At 56.7% G+C, this 8,304-nt stretch overlaps 1 protein-coding gene across 2 annotated transcripts in view; it reads left to right on the forward strand.

Annotated features, from left to right (window-relative positions):
* The window catches only part of SYNDIG1 (synapse differentiation inducing 1), a 57,313-nt gene that overhangs the window by 17,802 nt on the left and 31,207 nt on the right, over positions 1–8,304 (forward strand). The window contains exons 2-3 of one of the 2 annotated variants that reach the window (XM_024752696.1): positions 5,474–5,611; positions 6,195–6,410. In XM_024752696.1, coding sequence (XP_024608464.1) covers positions 5,474–5,611; positions 6,195–6,311 — 255 coding nt within the window. In that variant the 3' untranslated portion in view covers positions 6,312–6,410. Of the gene's footprint in view, positions 1–5,473; positions 5,612–6,194; positions 6,411–8,304 lie in introns of those variants that run through there. The other variant, XM_024752695.1, reaches the window with a different exon arrangement.

The following is an 8,304-nucleotide window of genomic DNA, read 5'->3' on the forward strand; positions in this document are numbered from 1 at the left end:
AGGCACTCGCCGAAACTTCCAGGAGGCGGTTCCCCGGGGGTTCCCTCTACCACATGGCCCCCGAGGTCCCAGAGGCACCAGGCTCCAGGCGCCCACAGAGGACCTGCCTTGGTAAAACGCCCTTTACTGGCTCTGGTCTGGCCACGTCCCACCTCTCCTCTTCCCTGCCAGCATTTCCCATGGTCCTCTACCAAGAAAACAAGTGCACCCAGTCCTTGGCTCAAGATCTGCTTCTGGGGGAACTAAACTAAGACGGGTCCTGAGAACGTTTTGTAGAACTGTCCTCAGGACCCCCGAGCACTTCCAGATCAGAAGAAGGGCAAGTCTTAGAGGGAGCCTGTCATCGTAACCCAACCATCGGATTGAAGACCATAGCTGGTGAGAAAATGGTGTTTAAATTAATTCAGGAAAGTTGAGTAACAGCCCCCCGGTAGAATTTAGGGTGCAGCGTGTTTAGATACTAAAATATGGCCCCCAGGTTCCATGCTGTTGAGCCCCCAGAACCCTGTACTTCTTTGCATCGATGACCCCGTGTGAAATACACAGAGTGGGTCCCCAGCAGAGTCTGGTTTTGATTGATCTGATTGTGGGTAAAGGAGAGGCCAGTGGGCCTGCGGTGCCAGGGGAGCCTGGGCCAGAGGATTCTGCCGAGCGCTGAGGGATCTGGTCTTCCACAGCTCACTTGCCCACGGAAGACCCCCAAGTGGACACAAGTGGACAAGTGGGGCTACCCCAACAGTGCAGGTGAGGGAGTATGGCCCAGCGCCCTCCCTGCAAGGACTTCAGGGCTCACAACCCAGACAGTGGTCAGGAGAGGCACTTCCATCCGTGGCTGTGGAAGCTCCAGGTGTCAGCGGCACTCACCCACACTCCTCGCTCCTTCGACGTGGACAGGATGTTGCAGCCCCAGAACATCTGGAGGGTCTGTGACTGACACGAGGAGGATGGGGGGCTGAGTCCACCTGCCTTTGTCCTCGGTTCTGTCCATCAGCTGCCCTGGGTGAGACAGCCTTGAACCTGATTGAGTCACTATCCCCCCACTGTGGTCCCACCTGAGTGGATGGCTAGGACCTTAGGGCTCACAAGAAGGAGAGGAGCCTGGGGCAGCGGGGCTGACTGCCCACGTGGAATGAGGGCCCGGTTCCTCCCACGCGCTCTGGGCAAACCCTGGAGGCTGGCTTCTTCTCAGGTGCTGTCCATGTCGGCTAAGGGCACTTGGGAATTCTTCATGCATTCAACACGTGTGCTGTTGGTACCTGCTATGTGCAGTCTGTGTGCTGTCCCATGCGATGGACACTGGCCACCTGTGCCACCTGAGGCCCTGGCAGGTGGTAGGGTGGCTGAGGAACTACGTCGGGCCTCTTTGATTTGGGTAATTTAAGTAGCTCCGTGGGGCGGTGGTGCCTTGCTGGTCAACACAGACGTGGGCTCCGTGGGCTGAGGCCTCTGATCTTGACTCTCAGTGATCTGGTGGGTCTGACCTGCATCTCAGGGAGCCTGGGTGCTGTGCTGAGTTCCCATCCTGCTCTACCAACTGCTCCTTGGGCCCCCGATGCAATGTCTCCAAGCAGGGCCTCAGGGAAGCCCTGAGGGATCCCACTCCAGGGAGCACGGAGGGCGGGGGGGACCCCCCACCGGTCAGCACATCGGTGTCTTCGTGAGTTTCACTGCCCAGTAACCTTGCTTATTGTAGAAAAACTATACCCCAGAAATGGAAAAAGAAAAAAAAAAAAAAAGCACGGATATGCCCGCCATCCAGAAGCATTTTAATTTCTGACTTTCTGGAGGAAATATGACTTCTTCCACTTTCTACCCTGGTTTTTCCCTCGGTTATTACAAGCATCTTTCCAGGGCAATGAATAAACATCTACGTCATCATTTTCCATGACCACGTAGAGTCCTCTGTGATTTTGCATTTTTGAAGCAGTGTTGTCGGGAACATACGGTGCAGGCTCCACAGGGCATCCTGATCCCGAGTCCATCCTGGTCTCCACCCGCCGCCCCCACCCAGGCCACGCAGAGATGCTCCCCAGAATTAGCCAGCAGAGAAGGTCAGGGGATGAGGAGGGAGTGGGGCTCCAGGGAGCCAGGCGGTAGCAAGGGGACAGTGAGACCTTGAGAGAGACGAGGGACAAGGCCAAGCCCCTGCACCCCTTCACCCTCGGGGCTGTGCTCACAGGACTGATGTGCGTCCTGCGATTATCCTATTCAATCTTCCCGAGGAAGAAACCCCAGGGGACAGAGAGCCAGCTCCCTGCGTGGAGGTCATGGACAAGGGCAGACTGTGTGGGCAGTGGTGGGCTGGGGGAGGAGGACAGCAGCCCCTGTACTGCTCTGCCCCCTCATAGCATCTGTTCCTTCAACCACGTGAACTGTGAACGTCTCTGGAAGCGTCCACCCTGCCTTGCAGATATTCTAAGCTAATGCCCCATGAAGAGGATTTTCAGAAACAGCTGCTGTGCGTGGTGTGTTTTCTCTACTTGGTTTGATGGTGTCTCCGTCGCCACCCGCCCCCAGGGTCCTCCTCTCCTCTCCTCTTTCTGTTGGTGCGATGCCCATGGCCACTTGTACCCACAGCACTGCCGTGGATGGGAGGGAGATGGTACAGAGGGCTGGGCTGTTTTTGTCTGCCCTGTCATTTGTCTGAATTTTTTAAAACCTATTTTAATGAAAATTGACTAGTTATTTTGGTGCCATGTAGCCACAACTTTGCATTTTACAGGTGTGGTTCCCTTATGCTCTAAAGAAAAATCTGTGAAGACTTTGGGGGGGAACCTTTGCTTCACAGGCATGGGGGTGTCATCTGAAGCTGTTTCCAAAGATGGGGGTCGACGCCCAGAAAGCCCTGTGTGGTTTGTGGCCTCAGCCCTCACCACACTGCTCTCTGATTGGGGAACTTGCCGCTGACCACCCTGGCCACTGGCCACCAACAGACCAGTCGAGAAGTGGTTATCAAAATCCCAGGGCCAAGGGGTACAGAGAGGACACCCCAGCTTTAGGCAAGAAGCAACTAAGGGCAGTGGGGTTGATTGGTGGCCAGACACTGGTGTCCAGACAGCTGACAGCACAGAAGTCTGCAGTAAGCGGCCACTGGCCAGACGGTTCTGTAGTCTGGGGACACTGTAACCGCCCAGATCCCAGCAGTGTCCTTTGTAAAGTAGAAATGACAAGAGAAATAGCCACAGCAGCTATTTCCAGATTTGGAGTAAGATTCCAGCCAGCCCAAGTATTTAAACCCTTAGTAAACGAAAACAAAACCGAAAAACTCCACCGAAGCCAAAAGCCTGAACAAGTGCCCACAGACAGAGCTGTGGCTTGGGTGCATCCAGACCCGTCGAATGACGCGCATCCGCCGGGGGGTCTGTCCTTCGGCCCCGTCCTCCGTGTCTCTCGGGGGCCTCGGATCCCGCCCTGCAACTGTCGCTTCAGGGTCCCCTCCCCAGACCCCGTGCAGAGGGCCATCAGGGCAGATCGGCTGTTCCAGCCCAGCCTGAGGCTCCGAGCGCTGTGCTCCCAGAGTGCACACCGTGGGCCTCCTGGGCAGCTCGTCCTGGTGACCCTGCCTGGCCTCCTTCACCTGGATTGAAGGTTCTGGCCTCCCTGCGGGCCAGCAGATGTACGTCTGCCCCTCAGCCCTCAGTCCCCAGATCCCACCGAGCGAGATGCCTCCCTGAAGGCTGCTTCTTCCCTCTCTGCAGCAGTGAGGATGGGCCTTTCCCTTTCCCTTTATTGTTTGAGAGGTGTTGCTGCAGAGGAAAGACAGGAATTCCGCAGACCTGGCCCAGTGGAGGGGAGGCTGCAGGGTCCTGGAAAGATGACCCCAGGGATGGTGACCAACCAGGGCAAGCGCCTGCCCTGCAGGAAAGAGCTGGTCCTCACTGGGAAGGGATGCCTGGGATTGGGACCCATGGGGTGCATGCATGTGTGTGTCTCTGTATGTGTGTGTCTCTGTGTGTTTGTGTGTCTGTGTGTGTATGTGTGTGTCTGTGTGTGTTTGTGTCTGTGTGTTTGTGTGTATCTCTGTGTGTCTGTGTGTGTGTATCTCTGTGTGTCTGTGTGTGAGTCTGTGTGTGTCTGTGTGTGTATTTGTGTGTCTGTGTGTGTGTCCATGTGTGTGTGTCTGTGTGTGTTTGTGTGTCTGTGTGTATGTGTGTGTATGTGTCTGTGTGTGTTTGTGTGTGTCTGTGTGTGTCTGTGTGTGTGTATCTGTGTGTGTCTGTGTGTGAGTCTGTTTGTGTCTGTGTGTGTATTTGTGTGTCTGTGTGTCTGTCCATGCGTGTGTATCTGCGTGTGAGTCTGTGGGTGTGTCTGTGTGTGTTTCTGTGTCCGTGTCTGTGTATCTGTGTGTCTGTGTGTGAGTCTGTGGGTGTGTCTGTGTGTGTTTGTGTGTCCGTGTGTGTGTCTGTGTATCTGTGTGTGTGTCTCTGTGTCCGCGTGTGTGTGTGTGTGTGTGTCTGTGTGGGTGTGTATCTGTGTCTGTGTGTGTGTGTCTGTGTGTGTGTGCGCGCGTGTCTGTGTGTGTGTGTGTGTGTCCGCGTGACTATCTGTGTGTGTGTGTGTGCCTGTGGGTGTGTGTGTGTGTGTGTGTGCCTGTGTGTGTGTGTGTGTGTGTGTGTGTCCACGTGTCTGTATCTGTGTGTGTGTGTTTCTGTGTGTGTGCCTGTGGGTGTGTGTGTGTGTCTGTGTGTGTCTGTGTGTGCGCGCGTGTCTGTGTGTGTGTGTGTGTCCGCGTGTCTGTATCTGTGGGTGTGGGTGTGTCTGTGTGTGTCTGTGTGTGTGTGTGTGTCTGTGTGTGTGTGTGTCTGCGTGTCTGTATCTGTGTGTGTTTCTGTGTGTGTGTGTGTGTGTGCGCGCATGCGGAGGGCAGCTGGGTACTGTGTGGACAGTACATCACCCACTTCCATCCTGGGCCCCTAGAGAAAGTCCCTGTTTGAGATTGGGGTGAGCCCCACCTGTTTTCTCTCACATGAGACACAAACAGTCCAGCAGGAAGCTTCTAGCACAGGCTGAGTAGAGGCTCTGATTGGCAGTTTTACATGTGTTTGATTAACCAAAACAGGAGGGACATCCAGGCTTGAGACCAGGCCCAGTGACGTCCTTACTCAGATCAGAGTCTAAGGCAAGAAGGGGGTTCAGGGCAGGTCCTGGCCCCAACACCTGCCCTGCCTCACCCTAAAACCAGCTTGAAGTCTTGGAACAAAGAGTGGACTCCAACTCTGCCTGTGTGCTTCCCACCCAGCCCCCTCCTCTGATGGTCAAACCTTCACCCAGCTGTCCACACCCCATCCCAGAGATCCGCGGGTCTGTGAGGTTTAATCTCCCGTGGAGCAACCCAGAGCCCATCCTTGGGGTTTTTCTCTTCCTGTGGGGGACACACACTTGCCAGGAGGGCTTGCCAGGCCTGAGCCCCACTTCGGGGGATGATGGAGAGACCCCTGGTAACCTCGCTCTCCATCCCCATCTCTCCCGGCAGAGCGACTACTCCAGTGACACAGAGAGCGAGGACAACTTCCTCGTGATGCCCCCGCGGGACCACCTGGGCCTTAGCGTCTTCTCCATGCTCTGCTGCTTCTGGCCCCTGGGCATCGCTGCCTTCTACCTGTCCCACGAGGTAAGGCCTCCCCGTGGATCACGCGCACGCGGCTGGTGCACCCAGGCCATCGAGGAGAGCCTGCTCGGGGTGGGGGAGGGCCATCTGGGGGGACAGGGGAGGGGTGCCCAGCCTCACCCCATCAGGCCCGGGACGCATCCTCTGACAGCGGCCACTGGGAAAGCAGCGGGTTGGGAGCCCGGCCTCCACACCAGCGGGACTGACCCCATGTTGGGAGCGGACTTGGTACATACTGGGAATGGAGGCAAAGCGGGTTTGGTTTTCTTTGTGAAAGGCTCACACGTAAAATAGAGTCCAGTCTTGCAGCGCCTGTGTGCTTATCCCAAACTAAGGTTCTGGAGGAAACGGCCTGTCTTGGTGGATAACCATGCCCTCCGTGCTTTAAGGGCGTCGATTCCCAGCCCTTTTTCACAGCAAATGTCCTCCACGTGCCTTCACGGAGCCCAGGTTTTGAAAGATTTCCTCTAGCAAATGGGGAGCCTTCATTCAGAAATGATCTACATTCCCGTTTTTATTAATCAAAGGAAGATGTGTACTTGCCAATTAAAGCATGAGTTTCAACATCACCCGTTATCCCCACCAGACGGGAGATAAAGGCAGCCCCTTCTGCTGGCCCCAGAGCCCACCGCATCCTCAGGGCACCAGGCTCCCTCTCCAGCATCCAGGGCTCTCGGGCCTACCAGCCAGGTCTCACGCCTGAAGCACTGATTCCTCTGGGCTTGAGAACAGACCCCTGGCCTCTCACTGCTTCTTGCCATTGTCTGTACTGATTCGGTTTGTTGGGTGAGTGGAGAGTCCCTTTATGCGTGTTCCCGTGTCCCCTGACCCCCTTTTCCTGACCCCACGAGGAGCAGGGGGAGAAGAGGACCCACTGGTGGCCCCCTGAGGGCAGGCACCTCTTCACAGGGACACTGAGAGGCCCCAGAGGCCCTTCCAGGGGGACATGGCGGGGCCGCTGCTTGAGGTCCCATCTCTGGAGGATGGACGGGTGCGGGGAGGGGTGATGGGGATCGTCCTGCACCGCTGGGGTTGGGTCAGGTGGCTGTTTCACGCCCAGCTTTGACCTGGAGGATCTGTCTGAGCTTCTCTTTTGTGACCTTGTCCCACACATGCCAGAGGCCTCTGCTCTGGGGGCACAAGCCGAGGCTGCAGGGCAAGACTCCAGGCTGTCAGGGGCCTGAGCAGCTGTGGGTGGAGCAAGGCTGGGATCTCCCAGACCCAAGCAGTGGCCGCGGTCGCTGCGTGCACCAAGGATCGGGACGCACAGCGGGACCCAGACAGATGCCCTCGATGTGCAGATGGTGTCCCCAGAAGACCCCAGGCGCAGAGCCCAGTGCCCCGTGTCAGCTGCGCCCTGAGCCTGGGTTAACGCGCTGCAAACAGGCAAGAGGGTTTCTCCAGGAGAAGGAAGCTCAGGAGGACAGAGCCCAGAGAACCAGGGCCCAAGTGTAACGTCAGCCTCCCCCTGCATCCCAGTCTTGACACATCGAGGGGTGAAGGGGGCGGCCCACTCCCAGCCTCCCAGCCTGGCCTACTGACAAACCCCATCACCCCCAGGGCGTGCCCTCCAAGCCAGAACTGTGTTCTGATTGCCAAGTTGTAGAACATGACTAATATTTTTACCATGGATTCCACAGGGCAGATGCTCCCTGTTCAGAGAGATGCAAGTGGACATTGGTGTCACTTGTCACCTGCCGGCAGAGGCCAGGTGAGGCCTGGATAAGCGGGGGCTGGGTGTGGGGGGGTGCCCAGGAAAGGTTGTCTACAAGCCGGGATGCAGAAGTCATCCCTGGTCTTGGCTTCTCCACGTACCCTGGGGGAGGCCTGTCTCTGGGGCAGGGCAAGCCGTGCACAGCATCCTTGTCTAAAAGATGGTAAATATAATAAAAATCCAGCCACAGTAGAGGAGACTGGCATGAGGTCCTTCTTCTCAGAAAGTAACGTTACCCTTCACACCTTAAGAACCTCCTAGACTCGGACCTGATGAGTCAGGATGTTTAATACCTTTGATGGGAAACGATTCTGATCATCTGTTAACGGCAAGTGAAACAGTCTCCGTGGAGGCCACTGGTCACATTCTCAGGGGTGAAGAGCCAGCATTTTGAGGCCTGCGGGGTTGCCTTTGCTGTTGGAATAAGAGAAGGGGCTCTGGGGTCCCCGGCTCTCAGCCCCTCTTTTTCTTGTGCTGTGAGCGTGGACCCCTCGGTGGACACATCTCCACGGGAACTCGCGGCTGAGACCCTGGCACGCGCGTCCCTTCAGGGTCAGCGTGGTTCTGGACTGCACTGCAGGCCCAGGAGACGGGCAGCCCCTGGCCTTCTGTTCGGGCCTTCTGTTCGGGCCTCTTCAGCCTGACTGTAGACAAAGGAAATCGGAATTGTCGGCACAAACATGGGTCCCCAGGTCAAGGGACACCTGGAAGGAGACGTGGGATCTTTTCTCCAACAGATTTTATGATTCGAAAAAGGCCTCAGGTAGCAGTAACAGTGGTGGTAAAAGTGTCAGAGAGGTGGGCATCACAGGCACCTCTGGGCCCCGGCCTGCGTTGAACACCGCACACCTGCCTTCTTGGGTGGTCCTGGCCAGCAGTGTCGACACCCCCAGCTCAGTTAGAAAGGCGTGTTGTCTGGCCCACCAACCCGCTACATCAGAGCCACTGGGGGGGGGGGGGGGGGGGAAACGGCTTTTGGAAA

This window comes from Neophocaena asiaeorientalis, unplaced genomic scaffold (assembly GCF_003031525.2).
Source record: "Neophocaena asiaeorientalis asiaeorientalis breed wild unplaced genomic scaffold, Neophocaena_asiaeorientalis_V1.1 scaffold528, whole genome shotgun sequence".
Taxonomy (NCBI): domain Eukaryota; kingdom Metazoa; phylum Chordata; class Mammalia; order Artiodactyla; family Phocoenidae; genus Neophocaena; species Neophocaena asiaeorientalis.